The 18,072-nt window shown below is 39.6% G+C and overlaps 1 protein-coding gene across 4 annotated transcripts in view; it reads right to left on the bottom strand.

Moving 5' to 3' along the window:
• LOC102215338 (plasma membrane calcium-transporting ATPase 1-like) overlaps window positions 1-18,072 on the bottom strand; it is a 124,888-nt gene that overhangs the window by 18,683 nt on the left and 88,133 nt on the right. For all 4 annotated transcript variants that reach the window (XM_013909986.1, XM_005729636.2, XM_005729638.2 and 1 more), the window contains 8 exons: window positions 15,603-15,776; window positions 11,855-12,069; window positions 11,506-11,748; window positions 9,628-9,869; window positions 9,280-9,517; window positions 5,403-5,582; window positions 4,425-4,512; window positions 4,159-4,265 (listed from right to left, as the gene is read on the bottom strand). In XM_013909986.1, coding sequence (XP_013765440.1) covers window positions 4,159-4,265; window positions 4,425-4,512; window positions 5,403-5,582; window positions 9,280-9,517; window positions 9,628-9,869; window positions 11,506-11,748; window positions 11,855-12,069; window positions 15,603-15,776 — 1,487 coding nt within the window. The remainder of the gene's footprint in view (window positions 1-4,158; window positions 4,266-4,424; window positions 4,513-5,402; window positions 5,583-9,279; window positions 9,518-9,627; window positions 9,870-11,505; window positions 11,749-11,854; window positions 12,070-15,602; window positions 15,777-18,072) is intronic.

Here is an 18,072-nt window from a genome sequence, read left to right as displayed (position 1 = left end):
CTAGACAAACTGTGGTAAGCGGTCACAGATAACACATTGCTTTACCTTAATGAGTCCCAGTAGTCACAACCTAAAAAGCCTTGGAACCGTGACTAACTAATTGTGCATAAACATCTCAGCTGTGAGCAAGAGAACTCTGGTTTACTGAAGCTCATCTAACACCAAAATGTTGAGCTGGAGCGCCCACAGTTTCCTCAGAGATGGATAAACGATTATCTTTCTGTGGAGTTTAATGTTACTGCTTCCTAGCTCATCCGCAGGGTACAAGCACAGTTGAATAATGCTGCCGAGGTTGTAACGGCAGAGCAGTATGACAGGTACAAGGAGAAAGTCCAGCTGTTCAGCTTCACTATGGATAAAGCGACGACTTATTGTTGGGTTCTTTCTCATCTCCTGTAGATGCGAACAATCCGCCAGCTGGACGTTTAATTTTTAAACCTCCTTTCATCTAAAGTCTGAAAAGCTTTGACAGAGAGTATTTTATGCTGCTCAACTGACAGTAAAGTAAAAATAAAACAGGAGGGTCGGCCTTGTCTTAAACAGCAATTCTAAAGAAGTTCTGAGCTGCTGTGTCTCTCTACGCAGGCAGACTCGCTCAAACAGATGGAGGTGAATCGCTTTCAGTTTCCCAGCTAACCAGGCGATAATTGAACAGGGACGCTGGAGTTGAAACTGAAAATGTTCCAAATGGGACATATAAGCGCTGAAAGGTCACTGCTTTAAATCCACAAATTGCTTTTGTGATGTGTTTAGGAACAGTAGCTACTATCAGGGAATTGTTTGACAGCACAGCAGCTGCTCAGCACCCTGCAGGAGAGCCTGATGTTCAGATGACTTTCCCCAGTAAATAAAGGTCACAATAACACACAGAGGAGTCAGCTGTGAACTCGTCCACATGCATGTATTCTGTTTTTAAACAGATACACATTGGCAAGTTGTCAGCTGATCATCTGTTCAGTGTTACTCTTTAGAGGTGAGAGTTATGACGCCACAGTGTTAATTCATTCAATTTCAAATACAGCAGAATTGGATCCTTTAAATCTACAAACACTTCACTCGCAGGTTGTCTCTGTTTTACAAACTTGCACGATACAAAGAAATGCTACGATTTGGCACTGGGTTGCCAGGTCTGTGGTTTTCCTGCAGAATTGGAATACTTGCCTCTGTCAGTGCGCCCCAGGGCAGCTGTGGCTACAATGTAGCTTGCCATCACCAGTGTGTGAATGTGTGGATGACTGAATGTAGTGTAAAGCGCTTTGGGGTCCATAGGGACTAAGTAAAGCGCTATACAAATACAGGCCATTTACCATTTACTTTACAAGTTGCAGTTGCCATCCTGAACTCCTGTACAAGTTTACTTAAAACAGTCTTCACTTTGAGGTAAATATGATGAAGATTCGGTTGGTGCGTCAAAAGTGTTACATAACAAATGAGCTGACGTAGGTGCAGCGCTTGGGAATCATAAAACTGGGACAGTGAAAACAACTGAATTTACACAGCAAACAAACGTTTATGAGTGGCTGTAGGAGAAAGTTTGCTGAGACATATTTTGACATATGTCAAACAAAAACATGTTTATGCAATTTTATCTCTTTTCTATTTCCTCCAAAGATAAATATGGTTTTAACTTTTGAAACTTTCAGGTGATGTAAATAAGGAGTGCGATGTTTCCCCTTAGTGAGTTAGCTTTGTGCTATAAACACAAGCCCCAATATGTTTCGTTCCAAAAGTTCTACAGGGAAGATGATCATTTTATCCGGGCTGAGCTCAAGTCCAAACTTGGACGTCTCATGTTCTCATTTTCCATAGTAACAACTTTCTAAGCCACCTGGAAGAAAGCTATAAATATTGTAAATAATGATGATTGCTGACCCTTTTCAAATGTATCCTGAAAAGCAGCACATTTTCCAAGACATATTTCCTTACAGCATGCCACTGGTTGTAAATGTATTTCCTGATAGTCTTCAAAAAAAAAAAATCTATTTCCCTACTTAAAACTTGCTTGAGGTGTTTCATTTATTGTTGATGTGCGAGTCATGTGCATTAACAATACTTTTACCAGAGTTAATGTAACCATCATGTGATGGATTACTCAACTCAAGTTTCAGGAGTCTGAAAATTAATTTGTTAACGAAAAATAAAAACTAATAAATGTCGTTTCACTTAAATCTATAAAACACACCAGATCGCCCAGAGGATTGTTATTGGTCATATATAAAACTCAAATGAGAGTTTCAGCCACCCACCCACTACATTTTGATTGCTATTCTTCGCGTTTAGTGACCACTTTCAGGCATTTCTCAACATCATTACTTTAACTGTTATTACACACTTTCAGCTATGAATTTACCACATTTGTGTCTTGATAAAGTGCTAGTAGTCACACTTTTAGCCAAGAAGCTCCTTCTTTTAATTTATAATTTTAGCTACTATAATAACTGTTTATCTAGTTTTTCCAGCTACCAATTTCATTTGTTTAACTTTCTTTTTCTTTTTTTTTAAGTAATCAGTTGGTCAACAATAATATGCATAGTCACCATTGCTTATACAGCTTTCTAGTGCGATTCCTCTTTATGGTTATTCTTCTGCTTTTGTTTATTTAATTAAAGAATATGAAAACAGAGCATGAGATGTTTGAGAGAAAGAAAAAAACAAACAAACTTAATAAATTACAGTAACCAGATATACTTGGATATTAACCTAATGAGGAAATATCTATCTAAATCATAAAAAAGTACTGATATAATGAAATTAAGTTATAGGAAGGGCATTTCAAGGAGATACCATCTTTCCACTTTTCCTCAGACTGACCCTCCTGTAGTCTCATGAACCCAATATCAGGGCAAAGTGTGTAATAGACACGGCGGTCCATCATGTGTATGTCATGCTTTGCTTCTCCAAAGCATGAAATGCACAGGTGAAGTTGCATTATTAGCAGAGGGACATAGTATATCTAAAAAGCCAAGATGTCGCTCGTGACCCAGGAAGGTGTAAAGTAACTCCAGGATCAGTCTATGCCAGAAACAATTAAGCTAGGTGGCTAATATGCAGTTACAGATAAATATTTTAGTGATGTCTCTAAACGCTTTCTCGTGATTATTTTCAAGGTGAAGTAATATCATAAAATTCTTAAAGGGGGCGATATCTGACTCTGTAAATTGCAGTGCTGTGAGGTCTGGAAAGGTGGGATAAGATAGCCAAACGCTCGCCATGAAACAGAGCTTGATATTTTTCTATCTAAATGTGTTTTTAAACTATTTTGTTTGTTCATTTTTACTTTTACCTGAATATTTTAACTACATTTAACTAATAAATTCCACATATTTTTAACCAGCTATTGTATTTTTTTCATTAAGTTTGTTTAGCTAAAACCATAATGTTTTTATCCATACATGTGTTGAACTAATATTTCCAGATTTTAATAATTCAGCGTTGTAGCTTCACATTATGAATGATTATCCATAACGTGTTTTTGTAAATGGGTGAACAATCTAACAGTTTCAACTGTTTTGTTAAGCGAATTCAACTTTTTTCCACTTCGTGACCATTACTTATTTGTTTTAATCATTTTAGCAATTAATTTTGGCTGGGTCGGTCTTTTTATCTATTAACTTTAGTTGAAAGTGTTAACTTTCTTGCTCAAACACATTCTGCTCTTACCACTTCTTTAATTAAACTGTAATTTCAGTTTTTTCTTTTTTCCTTTTTGAGAAAATCTGTCCAAATACCCTCAAAAATGCGCAAAAATGCACCCCGGAGTACATGCACTCTGGTTGATAAAACAGACAACATAAAGAAACAGCATTAGTCTCACTCTCTGTGAGTTGATCTGTAGAAAACAAAGGCAGTGACAAGGTGGTAGAGTGGGGCCCCACTGTGCTGAATGCACCGAACTCAACATTTATTGATTTATTATTCCATTTCACAGCTATCTTAATGAATCCGCGGCATTAAACTGAAGAGTTATTGTCAATGACGTTTAGAGAAATGACCTATTTCATGGCTGCATTAGAAACATAATTAACTGAAAGGCTTATTTTTGTCTTTAGGTAATGATGCAGAGAAACTTAAGTAGCAGAAGAGTGAAGCAATGAAGAGCCGTGAAACAAAGGCAACAGAAGAAAAGGATGAGGGAAAAAAAAATGAAGAAGTGGTTACCATAGCAAAGCCAACATCAGCTTTCTTGAGGGCGGGGCCGTCGTTGGTACCGTCTCCTGTCACTGCAACCACCTGTCGGGTTTCGCCCACTGTGCTGTCGATGATGCCTGATCAGCAGAGTGAAACAACAAGAACCTAGTGAGTGCATGATCATTCAAAAAAAGAAGGGGGAAAAAAGTAGATCCATTTACAGCAGCTTGACTACAGGTTTACATATACACGCAGATTTAAAGCAGCTCAACAGTCTCCTGTCAGAACAAACCCACCTTTGACCAGAGTGTGTTTGTCTGTGGGTGATGATCGAGCCAGAACACGCAGCTTGGGCCAAACTTTGTCCAGACGCTCTTGTTCCACCTAGAAATGACATGTTTAAGTTTCAAATAATCTTTTTCTAGCATATAAAAATAACCATCCCAGTTGGGTACAGAGCAATAATGGGGACTTGGAGCTTCATCTTTAACTGGACAAATCTGAGCACTTTACTGGGCAGAGCAAGCAAAGCATAAGTCATAAACCTAATGCATGTGTCTGTCCTATCCAAATAAAGACAATGTCCGAAACTCCAGGACAGGCAGTGAGAGAAACAGCCAACTGCTTAAGAGTTAAACTGATTAATTGGTTAATGGGCTGCACTGATAGTTATATAAGCTTTTCTAGATTTACTGAGCACTCAAAGCACTTTTTATGCTATGAGCTGCATCCATCCATTTACACACACTCATGCAGCACTTTATGTACACAAACACTCACACACTGATGGATGCATCAGGGGCAATTTAAGCTTCACTATCCGTACAATCAGTAAACAAAGCTCTCTACCTCCCAAACCCCCAAAAATCAGCTGATATAAGCTTAATGCAGACAGATCAGTTTAACATGATACTGTTGTAAAGAGTGCTGTGTGGACGGTATCAGCTGAACAGGTAAAACACTACCAAACACAACATCTCCCTCGCTCTAATAAGATACCTATAAGATACATTAGGAAACTTAATGTTTGCTGCTTTTGTACATAAGCCTTTGGAAGGGGGTTAACTCAGGGCCGTTAGGCCACCAGAGGTGTAATGGGCTAGTGGAAATCTGGCCTTAGCAACAAAGACTTATTGGGCCATATTGACTTAATTTGGTGGTTGTTTTGAGTTCATTTCAGAGTCATTCTCTGGTCAAAGCTTCTTTTTTTTTTTTTTACTTAAATGCTCATATGAATGTTGCTTGCAGTTGGATTCTTTTTGTAGTCGTTTTACCTCTCCCTTGTCATTTCTTATTTGTTGGTTGAACTCTTTGCCCTCCAGACACAGGAAGTCCTCCCCAGGCAGCAGGATGCCACACTTAGTCGCAATGGCACGAGCAGTGTTGATGTTGTCTCCGGTAACCATGCGCACGGTAATGCCTGCACGCTGGCACTTAGAAATAGCCTCGGGTACCTGGAGGAGAGTCAGAACAAAGGGACTTGAGCATTTTCACAGTAAAAAAAAAACAAAAAACCTTGAAGATGAATGCAGAGTGACAGAAAAGATGAAGATGATTTTGAGTCTGAAACATAAGGAAGGACCCCTTGCCTTTAACCCAAATAAAAAAACTGTCACGAACATTCTGTTGGTTGTTTCTTCAGGGTCTTAAAAGATGTTAAAGAAAGAGTTTATACTGCAGCAGAGCTTGTGTGTAAGAGGTCCAATTCCAGCAGCAGCAGATTTTAGATGAGAACCACTGTCGTTGTTCTTAAACCCACCCTGAGATTCATTCATCTCGGTCTGGGAGAGGTGATAGTGACTACACAAAGGTACACAGACGAGAGAGGTGCTGACTGCTTCTTGTGCTCCTCAGGTGGTCCGACTGATATGACCAGAACCCAACAGAGGGCACATTTTTTGCTTACAAATACATACAAATGTTGCACAGTTCTCATTTAAAGTGCCTCAGCCAGGGTGCAGCATACTGTTTCCCTTCCTTAAGAATGGCTTCTTAACAGCCATCCTTCCACTGAGACCATTTCTGAGGAGGAAGTAAACAGTGGATCACCTGAACGGCCAGCTTCATCTCTCTATTCCTGTGTCAGGTCTTTTTAGGCATCCCACTTCTTTTTTTGTCTTCCGGGTCTCGCTTTTCCTCATAATTTTAAGGACATATTACACAACATGCCAAGATATGCCGAGTTTTCATCTCTTTGGGAATCAACTTGTTGGAGCAAAGATTTTCTGCTGTCAAACTATAAGATCGTTGGGATTTTTAATGGATTTGGCTAAAGAAAAGGTACAGATGTGTTTTTCTTACAGGCTGTGAGTAACAAAGTTCCCAAAGACATAATTTAAAATTGTTTTTTTTGCTAAGTTGTCTGCTATGTGTAGACACAACGCTGGTTCATTACCTGGAGTTAGTGACCTACGAATCATTCAAGCATCAAAATGCACCTGCTAAATTGCTTAAGAAACAAAAAACATTCTCTCAAAGGTTTATGTACAAGGGCTGGGCTGAAAATGAGTGAAAAAGCAGCCAGTGTCCGAAGAAAAATGTTAAAAGAGCTTCAGAAAGCCTAGAGATCTATTGCTAAAGAGCATTTTTAAAATTAGTCTGGCTCCTTTTGTAGCACAATGTAAAGAAATAATGGGTGGCTCAGGACTTTGGCGCAAGACTGCGGACACTTACATTAATTATAGTAAAATGTTGTAGGAAATGCTCTATGAATGGTCTGCATACATTACCCTTTAAGTTAATGAACCAATCAGGTTAAAAGGGGATCCTTGTGTTTCTTAACTTTCAGCACTGACTGCTTGATTTTGGGGTTACTTGCAGTTACAAAAACACTTTTTCTGAACATGAGGAGAAAAAATTATTTGTAGCACAAAGCCAAAATATTCAGTCTTGTGCCCATCACAAGTTGTGAAGAGATAAACACTGTGCTGCTGATTGACTCCTGCTGCTCTCCGGTTATTTCCATCCTGTTGGTGATCTTTGTGCTCTGACATTAAAGCAGCAGGCAGCAGCACTGATGCTTTCTCAGCTTCATTACAGGCCTCATTTAACACTTCAGAGCATCCGGACTGTAAGATCTGGCTAGGACAAACTTCGGTCTTCATGTTAGGAGAAAGTTAATGGCATGCTTAAACAAATATAACAATATAGTCAAGAGCAGCCTCTCAGATGAGTTTCAATCTCAATGAAGAAAATTTAAGCTCCCTGTTTGGTCTGTTTAACTTATTTTTGCATCATCAGAAAAAACAAGCTGCACACCACAAACTCTGATTATCCCGTAGATCTACTGATCCCTGCGTGAAGTCTGGATTATTGCAGGCAACAGAAGCAGCAGCCTCTTACTGCTGTTTAGTAAAGCAACAAAGCTATTTCCGGCGCTTTTCATGTGAACAACTGATTGCAACACTACGAACGTCTTTGAATAGGGACCTTCTGGAAGTGTGAGAAACAAAAACACACACAAATCGCACAGAGCTGTTAGCGAGAGGATAGGGAGGAGGACAGCGGGAGGTAGAAACAACTGGATTATCTGTCAGTCTGCATGCATAGACAGCTTATCAGTCCTTTTACCTTTTTTCTAGGCAAAGTGGAAATTATGTAAATTCATCTCCCATGAAAATACAATATTTATCAAGGCACTGGGATGTGACATATGACTGAATGGTAATTATGTAATCCATAATTACAGTGAGTTTCTTGTTGAATAACATCATGGTCTCTTCCTCTCTGCTCTCACTGACTGTTAGGTTATCCACACTTCAGGTCAAAAGAGGAAATGACACATCGTGAATAGAAAAGTCTTTTTGGTGAACAGCGAACATTGTTTTATGTTCAGCCTTTTTATTCGGAGCTGCGGTTTTGCATGGTTAAAACAGATCCACGATTTTATCTAAACAGCGAATCACAAACAAATCTGAACAAAAAACGTCAAAACCATATAAGACGTGAAATGGTAAGCCCATGCAATTCCATACTAACCACCACTAACCACTGAAGCTGCCATGGAAATCTATGGAAAAATGGTCTTCATATCCCTTACCCTGTGACTTCAGTATAGTTTCCTGATAAGTTTATGGTCTCAATGACTAGCTTCAAATTATGCTGATCACATTAAGAATCAGAAAAGAAGATCCCTGTCACATTTCAAAACACCAACATGGCTACGCTGAAACCATTCACCTTGGGGTTTCATAGCAGTCTGGCCAGTCGCACAGTCCTCTTTAAATATCTTCGTAAAGGGGGCCCTCTATGGTTGTCCTAATGTTTTTGTCATATACACACAAAGCGATGGATACTCTTCCAACAACAAGGTCAGTTTATTGTGCAAGTAGTGCCTATGAGCTAATACAGATCTGGCTGTCAGCAAAGAAGCCCCATCCACCTGTTACTGCTTATGAGGGGCAGCCAATGAGAGGAATGGTGGCTGCACCACAGTCCAGTATAAAAATAAATCAGGATTATTTGTGAATCATGCTAAGCTACCACAGTGGTATTCAATTGAAGTAATTTGGACCAAGAAATGTGCATTAACTTCATATTTAACTGCACACATTCTGAGCTAATGGTGGGATGGAAAGCTGGAATGGTGGCTGGAAAGCATGTTGGTGCATTTGTTAGCACTGTTACCTCACAGCAAGGAGGTTCCTGATTCAAACCCTCTGATTGGCTCGGGGCTTTCAGAGGACATTGCATGTACTCTGATGTCTTCCCAGAGTCTCAAAAATGCATGTTAACATGCGGGTTAATTTATGCTTGTTAATTAGCCACAGATGTGAAAGAATGCTTGTCTGCTTTTCTGTGTAAGCGCTGTAAAGAACTGGCAAACTGTCCAAGGAGAAGTCTTTTCCTCAGCCTATGACATCTGGGATAAGCTCTCGCCTAATTAAAACAATGAATGGAAACTCTTTTTATGACTTTAATATTTTGTTTATATGACTGCTTTGCAACACAGTGTTTTCAACAATGCTACAGAAATAAAGATTGGGATGTTTGGCCATAAACACGCCCAAAGAGGAAAGGTGAAAATGATAAGAATAAATAAGCTGTATAAAGATTCTTCAGCAGGTAACATCGTTGATTTTGAAACCTAACGGCACATTGGCCAACATGAGCTGTTAACTACAGAGAGCATTTTGATCGGTGGTGCTGTACCTCAGGTCTGACGGGATCTTCGATCCCCACCACGGCGATGCAGGTCAGTTCGTTGAGGATGTCATTCTCAGCGTCCCAGTCTGGCTCTCCAGCCTCAGCAGGAAAGTCCCTGTAGGCCACACAGATGGTCCTCAGCCCATCGCACGCCATCGGCTCAATCACCTTTCGCACCATCTCGTCACGGTCCTTGGGCTTGAAGACACGAGGCTGGCCCTGGGCGTCCAAGATACGAGAGCATCTGGGAGAAGAGAGAGAATCAGAGGAAGTGAAGGGAGATTATAAAGGTATACCAAAAAGGTTACTGTGTCCACCCAAGCAGCCATCTTTCCTCAGACTGTTTGTTCTTACTTCCTCAGGATGATCTCTGATGCTCCTTTGCTGTACATCCGGAAGCCTCCGTCAGCGTTCTTTAGCACCGTGCTCATGGATTTGCGGGAGGAGTTAAAGGTGTAAACCTTGTAGAGTTTCTCTTCGGGGACTTCATCTCTGATTGGCTGGTAGTCCCTCTTCAGCTCCAGCACCAGGCCCAGCAGAGCACATTCAGTCTTGTTACCCACATGGCGAGGTAAGCCGCCTTCTTTCTCCGGGGGCTGAGGAGCGAGAAAAAGTTTGGAGGTGCTTAAACATGATTAAAGTTACAAGCAAAGCGGGTCACTAGGAACATCCAGCGGTTCAGGTTTGTTTGATGTTTGCTGGTTCAATCAGAGAAGCTTGGGCTCCAGAATTAATCAAATTTTAATCATTTCATTGGGTCTATACGCACAAAACAAGACCATCTGAAGAACACAACGCTTCTGTAGCTGCAATTCAGGTACATGTGCAGGTTAACAGTAACTGTCAGTCATGTTGGTGCCAAAAACACCAACAGGTATTTTAGTTCAATTATAGTATTAAACCTGAAACAGGTTTAATACTATAATTTAAAATCACTTAACACACATGGTGACACATATCTAATAAATTAATATAATAAATTATATCAGATAAATGATTTTAATTAAAATGTTAGTATTCATTTTTCTTGACTTGACATGAGCCAGCGTTAGCTTGGGTTTCAAGTCCAATATGAACACAGCGATGTACTAGGAGATTTTAGAGCACTTCATGCTTCCATGTGAGGACATGCGTTATGGAAATGACAGTTTCCTTTTCCAGCAGGAGTTAAAACCTACACACAGTGCCAAAACCGCTACCAAACGGTTTGTTGGCCATAATTTTACTCTGTTTGATAAGCGAGCCAACTCCACTTACTCTGAATCTACGGGGATATTGTCAGGGAGAAGAATGTCCAATATAAAAAGAGCTGAAGGCTGATATCAAGCACTGCGGGCTTCAGTGACACCTCAGCAGTGCCACAAGCTGATCATCCCCATGCCACACCGCACTGATGTTGTAATTCGTAACTTGAAAAGCATCCAGTGTGTAAATGACCATAAATTTCAGACACCAGACATTTCTGTATTGCCATAATCATCAAAATGAAATTTTAAAAAAAGGCTTTATATCTAACATATACAAAATATATCAGAGATTACTTTTTTGAGATATTTTCATTATCTGACTACCTCTTGTTTTCTCTGTCATGATGACACTCGCTATAATAAAACTATGGACTACCAAACACTAATAACACTACATACTAGTCTACATACTGTAATAAGAATACAGTACTTTGATCTGTAAAATGGATGGTTACTGTATGTAGGTAATGCGTTACCACTTTCTGCTTGGGGTGTGGACGATAAACAGAAGGACAGAAAGCTCCCGGAGCGAATGCTGCTCACATTTATGCACACCTGAAGCCAAATTTTCAGAGTATGGCAAAGTTGTATGTTTGTGAAGAATGCGATCAACAGTTTGTATTGGCTCATAAATATACACTCGATATAAGAAGGGATGATGCTGAATCTCATTCATTAGATTGTGCTCAGATTTTTCTGGTATGTTCTTTGCTTAGATGTTTTTTCTCCTGTGTAATCATCAGGAGAAAGGCACTCATGTTGCAGTTTATATGCTTGTCAGTCTATACTCATAACTTGCGTAGTGAAGACTTCCATTAATAAAGCATTTATCACAGCACAGCTTCTTTCTTTAACATAAATGAAATGTTAGGCCCATAAATAACTGAATATTCTCTGTTTATTATTATAGATGCTCCAGAGCCAAATAATTGCATTTGGAACACCTGAGTGTCACTATTTGTCGATGTGATAGTTAAAGACTCACCAGGATCTTGGTGGTGTACGCTGAGTTGATAGAGATGCTGTTGACCATTATTTCCAAAGTATCCGGCTTGATAGCATCTGGTTCTGGGACAGTCTTGTAGTGCGTATCGCCGATGTATGCCTGCACCACTGTCATCCGATTCATAGTCAAAGTACCCGTCTTGTCGGAGCAGATAGCCGTGGCGTTGCCCATGGTTTCACAGGCGTCAAGGTGACGCACCAGGTTGTTGTCTTTCATCATTTTCTAAGGGATGGACGATGAAGGTGCACTCATTAAAACCTCAGCGTCTCTGACATGATTTTGAGAGGATTCTATTAATGTTAAATTTACATAATTCCCTCCTGCTCACCTTGACAGAGTAGGCCAGAGAGATGGTGACAGCAAGCGGCAGCCCCTCAGGGACAGCGACGACCAGAACTGTCACACCGATGATGAAGAACTTGACAAAATACTGAATGTAAATGGGGGTGCACTCAGCTAACCACTGCCGACCCTGGACCCCAAAGGTGTCGATCACAAAGTAGAGGATGAGGATGATAACTGTCACCGCTGACATGATCAGACCTGGGTGGAACAAGAGCAGTTTTCCATTAAAGTCAAGTAAGCTTTTTTTAAGGGTTTTAAGGTTTCTACAACACGTATCTTTAAACCTTCAGTTTCAATCCTTTGGGACTGAGGCTGTTCTTTTGTTGCTGTGTTCCCAGTTTCTATGGACTCCTGTGTTCCTCCATCTCTGCTAACTTGTTTAGTCTCTGTCTTCATGTAATTTTGTAGTTTACTTTCAAGTTTTTCATGTACCTGGTTCTAGTTTTACCTCCGGCTCTTTCCTCCTTTGCAACTGTTTTTCTAGCACTCATTAGTTTTACCTGTCTTTAATTACTTTCCATTGTTTCATGTAATCAGTCTCTGTCTGTATATAATCTTGTCTTTCCATAAATCCTGTGTTTGACATCTGGATTCCTGTTTTATTTACTCCTTTGGGAATTATGTTTACCATTTTCAGCTGTTAGTAAATAAAGGCTAATTTTTTTGTTAGCATGCCTATCTTCTCTAACCATTTTATGTCATGTATGATGTTATAATCTTGGTGATCCAATACCTATTATCTTATTTTGTATTCAGCAACTTATACTCACATTTTAAATTGACTTACTTGACTGATCTGCACTTCTTGTCCACATTTCATACTTTTACACATTTTTTCTTAGCAGAAGACACGTCTGCAGTGACAAGTGCACGGGACTGTTAATGTTTACCTTTAAATGCTTAATTTAATGACATTGTGATCATTATTTGAGTGACGACATTTGTGTGTTGAAGAACACTGTAAAGGCTTAGCTATTAACAGCCCACCATGACTGTGTCTGCAGCGATTAATGACACTTGTTCAGTGAACCTATTCAAGGTTGTTAAGGTTAATAAAACCAGCGTTCCTGGAACGCAGTGTGTCTTAACTCATGATGGAAATACAGCTGCTCAACTTCAGCTTTCTAAAGTTGGTCAATCTTAGTGCATTTTCAGATTGTAGTCCCCATTATTTGCTCAAAAAAAATCCACTGAGAACTGACGTTAAAAGTATCCTTAACTTAAACTATCTTTTTTTCTGATTTCCTGCCTCATTGGAAAGGCCGGAATGTCCTCTATTGAGCACATCAGTAGGGTAGCTCAAATAAGTCAAAAGATATAGACCAAAACCAAATGTCCATTACAGAGGACATTTGGAGACTATGGCTTAGTTTATTAGGTTTACGTGACTTGTCCACATTAAGTACTGCAGATTCAGTCACATTCAAGTTATTAAAAACCTTCTTTTATTTAAATTAGCATTTTTTAAGCAAAACCAACCTGGCATTTTTCACAGTGCTGTGGCAGCACTTTTCAGATCTCTTGTGGTGCTTTTAAAGATGATCTGATGAGCAGTCCTGCTGAAGACCTGCTGGCAAACTCTCCCTGTGGTCTAGCCCTTTGGGAAATATTTAACCACACTGTCCCCAGTCTGATGCTACTACAAAATAATTTTGATTGCATGTCATCCCCTTTGCTTTCCATGTCTCTGTTTCTATAGTCAACTACCAAAAGAAAATACACTTTAATCTTTAATTTATTTACGCTTTGGTGTCTAACTGCACTGATTCCGGACTGCCAGCACTTGAATATGTCTCGCTTGTAAAAAATTGAAAGGTGGTTAAACTATGATATTTAATAAGGCAGTGAAGTCTGGATGCCTGTAACCAGACAACATCCTGAATATCAAACAGGTGAGGGGAAGTAACAGAAAATTCCCGTTTGTGTTTCTGTACTTCATCTCTCCTGTCAGTCACCTCCAGTCAAAGTGTTTGGCCCAAATTCTATTTCTGTTCGGTAATGATGTCCTGAAAACCCCTTGGTGTATTAAGGTCAATTGAAATGACACAGAAAATGCTTTCAATTCCGGGATGAATCGTGTCCCCAATAAAAAACATCCATCCAATAGAACTGAGTGCATTTTGACCCTCAGCCTCTTGGTCCCTGCGCTGCCTGATCACTTTGTGTGCTATTAGAGGGCAAGTCACACTTTTTCTCAAATGTCGTCTTTGTGAGAGTCATGTAGCAGCATAAGTTTCATTTATATGTATCTAATAAAGAGACTTGTTTAGGATCTACTAGCCTGTAAAGAAATAAAACTGCAAAGATCCTCTTAGTGTAATCAAAAAGAGACAAAACTGCCTTTCCAATAACTTCAGATATGTCTGATGTTGAATCAATCCTGTAGATATCTGGGTTGAACTAACAGTACAGTCAAATTCAGGCACCTAATAATGAGTAGGATCACATAATAAAACAGCCAGTTCATTTTATTAGTGATTCTGTACATTTTATGCTTTATTTATCAGTTTTGACATCCTTTGGTATTGTGACTGCGTTGAACTGCAGCTGGAGACTCACCGCTTATAGCTGTAATATACTGATAACATTAACTAGCCTTCACAGAGGCTGGCAAGGCGATGCCGTCAGACATGATCACAATGTTTACTTAGCTCAGGGCACTCTGAACTCTTTTGGCAACAGAGCTGATTTAATAACTCTGGCAATCTCTTACATTTTTATTTAACACCATCATTCAGAGGCAGAGCAGTAATACTTAACGTATGACTCAGGAACCAACTCAGGATTGCCACAGGACGTTGGCTGGCCCACAGACATTTTATAATTCACTAAATAAAATCTACTGAAGGGGTTCCAGCTATGTTTAATGCTGTACAGAGTCCTTCAAAAGTAACCAATTCAATCAACTGCAGCTAAAACGCAGCAGCAGCAGCTTCCAAATATGGTAAAATGAATGACTTGTCATTCTGGGCGGGTATTCAAGTTAATATAGATAAGAAATAAGGAAAATATAGGAAAATGTTAAATATTATGTGAATACAGAAAACTACCACAACACTTTGTCTTCCTGGCGAAGTAACACTTTAAGTTTATTCTTCTAAATGGCAAAAAAAAAACAAAAAACAGACCACTGCATATCAACTGTAAGCTTTCATCAGGGTCTGATAAACACATAATCAGTGTGAATTAAATTACAGTAATGCTAACACTTGTGTGGAGGAGATTACCCGTAGGTAGTGCTATGGGTAATCTCCATCACAATTGTTTGCTTGTTTAATGTTTATTAACCAGCCTCTGGTCTCCAGTGATTGTGCAAAAGTGGTCCTCAGACAAAGCAGCGCGAGTATCCCTGTTGTAGGCTCCCAGCAAAAAAAAAAAAAAAAAAAAGAAGACAAAGGAGAGAGGTCCCATCAGAGTTTCACAGTAGTTTAAAAACTCAAATTACTGACATTCATTTGTGGCTGTTAAAGTATTCTTAATAATCAGTTAAAGTTAAACCTCAAAATCTTTTACAAAACTATTAGCTTCATTCATTTTGGCATGTCTCTTTAAATGTGGTCTACAAAACTGTGCTGACTCGACTTTTACGTTTTTGGAAAGTGAATTAAAAAAAATAAAAATACTCCACCCCAGGTTGAAGCTAGACCAGCAGATTCCCCTCAACCGCCAGCCTTTGTTCTAAGCTAGGTTAAGATTGTTCGTGTGTGTGCGCGTGTGTGTGAGCTACTCACCAGCCTTCCCAATCTGCACAGCTAGTCTGGTCAGTTTTCCCTGAAGCACAGACTTCTCCTTCTTGGTAACATTGACCTTTTTCACTGGTTTGACCTCTTCCTTCTCCTCAGACTCAGCGGCCTCTTCACTCTTCAAAGGCTGTATCTCCAGAGCAATGCCATCCTGGGTCTTGGCTGTTAGGATGGAGGCGGTAAAAGGAGGAAGCGGAAGGTTTTACGGGGAATGACAGAAGGAAGGAAGTAGGGTTCGAGGTGGTGAGTAAAGACAGATGAGGACAGACAGAATAATGGAGAAAATTGATGGTAGTTGGAAAAGGAGGAAGGTTTTGGATGGGAGCAAAATAAAATTTGAATGAATTAAATTGATGTTTAATTGGCAACAAAATAAAACACAATGAGGGAGCAAGGTTCAGGAGTGGTTAGGGGATGAAGGAAGAGAGGCAGAGAAAACGTTACAGAATCAGTCTGAGGGAAAGCTGAAAAACGACAGGACGAGTTTTCTCAGAAAACAGAAACACCTCTGACTCCTAATCGTTACATGGTGAACCTTTGGCTGAATGCAGAGAGCAGCATTTCATCGTTTTATGATCACACAACATTCATGATAAAAAGGTCCAGGTAGCTTTCAGAGAGTGTCACAGACGAGTTGGGTGCAGCAGTTCATAATGAAGTGCAGCAGACAGAACAGAAAACAGCAGATACAACAGTGAGGATTTAACACGGGGCTGTCAATCACACACAATCACACGCACAATCACGCACACATACAGTTTGTTTGACATCAGAGCTCCGAGTTTGAGATCTGAAGTCTGATGTGCAGTCTAGCTTCGCGTCCTGCTCGACGGCTCTGCTCTGCATTTGCATAAACAAACTGTGTATTTGCATTTCACTTCATCAGCTGTGATCCTGTTTGGACTGTAGTAATGTATGTGGAGCGTTTGTGATCTGTTTGATCTCTGCTCACAGCGCATTCAGCTCCGCTCGCTCCATCCGCTGTTTGTCGTATTTCCATACCAAAGAAATATGAGCAGGTGATGAACGAAAACAAAACAGAGCTTCTCTAATCTCACACACTGAGGTTTGATATTTGTCCTCATGAACGACTGAGCTGACAACTCTGACTGGATGATTTTATCTGAAAATTCCTTCATTTCCATGTCATGTTATTCACAATTAAATACTGGAAATGCTCTGCTGGGTCAACAAACTGGGGCAAAATTACTCAAATTTACAGCTATTCAGACTGACTGCTGGTAAACATTTCAACATCAAATATGGAACCAACATTTCCAACAAATCGTGGATATAAAGCAAGTTAGACAGATGACCAGAAAGTAACAAGTACTCTTGTATTGCTAAGGTTATAGCTCTACTGCTGTGAAAACATAACATTTATTCAAATTCTGAATTTTAGTTAAAAAAAATATTCAATGGAATGAACCAAAGGAAAAAACAAAACAAAAAACAATCCAACAATAATAACGTGAACTGGAATGAGGAGTAAAACCATGTCGTCCAGTTTTGCTTCACTTTTGCAGAAAGTTTCAGCAATAAGTTTGAAAGAAACTGAATTAAATCAAATTGAGATACTGAGCCTCAAGCAAGAACCGATTTAAATGTTTTTAAGGGAATTGATTCTGTTTTTCCTTTTTTCTGTCAAATATACAGTCAGTTTGCGCATTCCTGTGAAGTACACCCTATAACTCAGCAGCTTTAGCATTTCACCGTGTGACTTTATCAGCTTCTCACATCGTTGTGGAGTAATTTTTGCCCACTCTTCTTTAAAATGTTGTTTCAGTTTATGCACTTATTCAGTTTATGAACTGAAGTTGATGTTTGGGATCATTTATTTATACACGTCTCTTAAGTATTTTTCAGTCAGGTTAAAGTCTGGACTTTGATTGGATCATTGCGGCAACCTGAGTTTTTCCTTTTTCAGCCATTCTGTTGTAAATTTACTGGTCAAGCTTTAGCCGTCAGACTGATGGCCTCAGATTTAACTTTGGAGTTCACAGTCGACCCAGTGACTGCAAGGTATCTGAGAAAAACAAATCCTCAGCCCTCCACCACTGTGCTGACAGTTGGTATGAGGTGTTTGTGCTGATCTGTCCAAATGTGGCGCTGTGATTCACTGCCAAACATCTCCATTTTGGTCTCATCTGTAGAAACCTGCAACAGTCTTTTTTTCCTTTTTTGTTTATGCAGATTAACTTTGAAATTCTTATGACTGACTGACATAAATCCTGGTATTAGCTGGTGAGAAAAGATGATGTTTGAAATGTGTTGTATGTATATAGTGAGAATCTGAGCTCAATCTAACAAAAAAACTGAAGATTTAAGATAGAAACATTAAAAAAGTCCCTGCATGAGGCTCCTTGTCTTTAACGGCTATATTGCCTTCTAACCTGGGTAAAATGAAAGAATTTGCATGCTCAACAAAGCCAGGAGTGTCGCCCTAACATGTTTTTTG

This window comes from Pundamilia nyererei, unplaced genomic scaffold (genome assembly GCF_000239375.1).
Source record: "Pundamilia nyererei isolate P.nyererei 1_Seehausen unplaced genomic scaffold, PunNye1.0 scaffold00034, whole genome shotgun sequence".
In the NCBI taxonomy this organism is placed as follows: domain Eukaryota; kingdom Metazoa; phylum Chordata; class Actinopteri; order Cichliformes; family Cichlidae; genus Pundamilia; species Pundamilia nyererei.
This window is presented reverse-complemented; position numbering and strand designations above follow the sequence as displayed.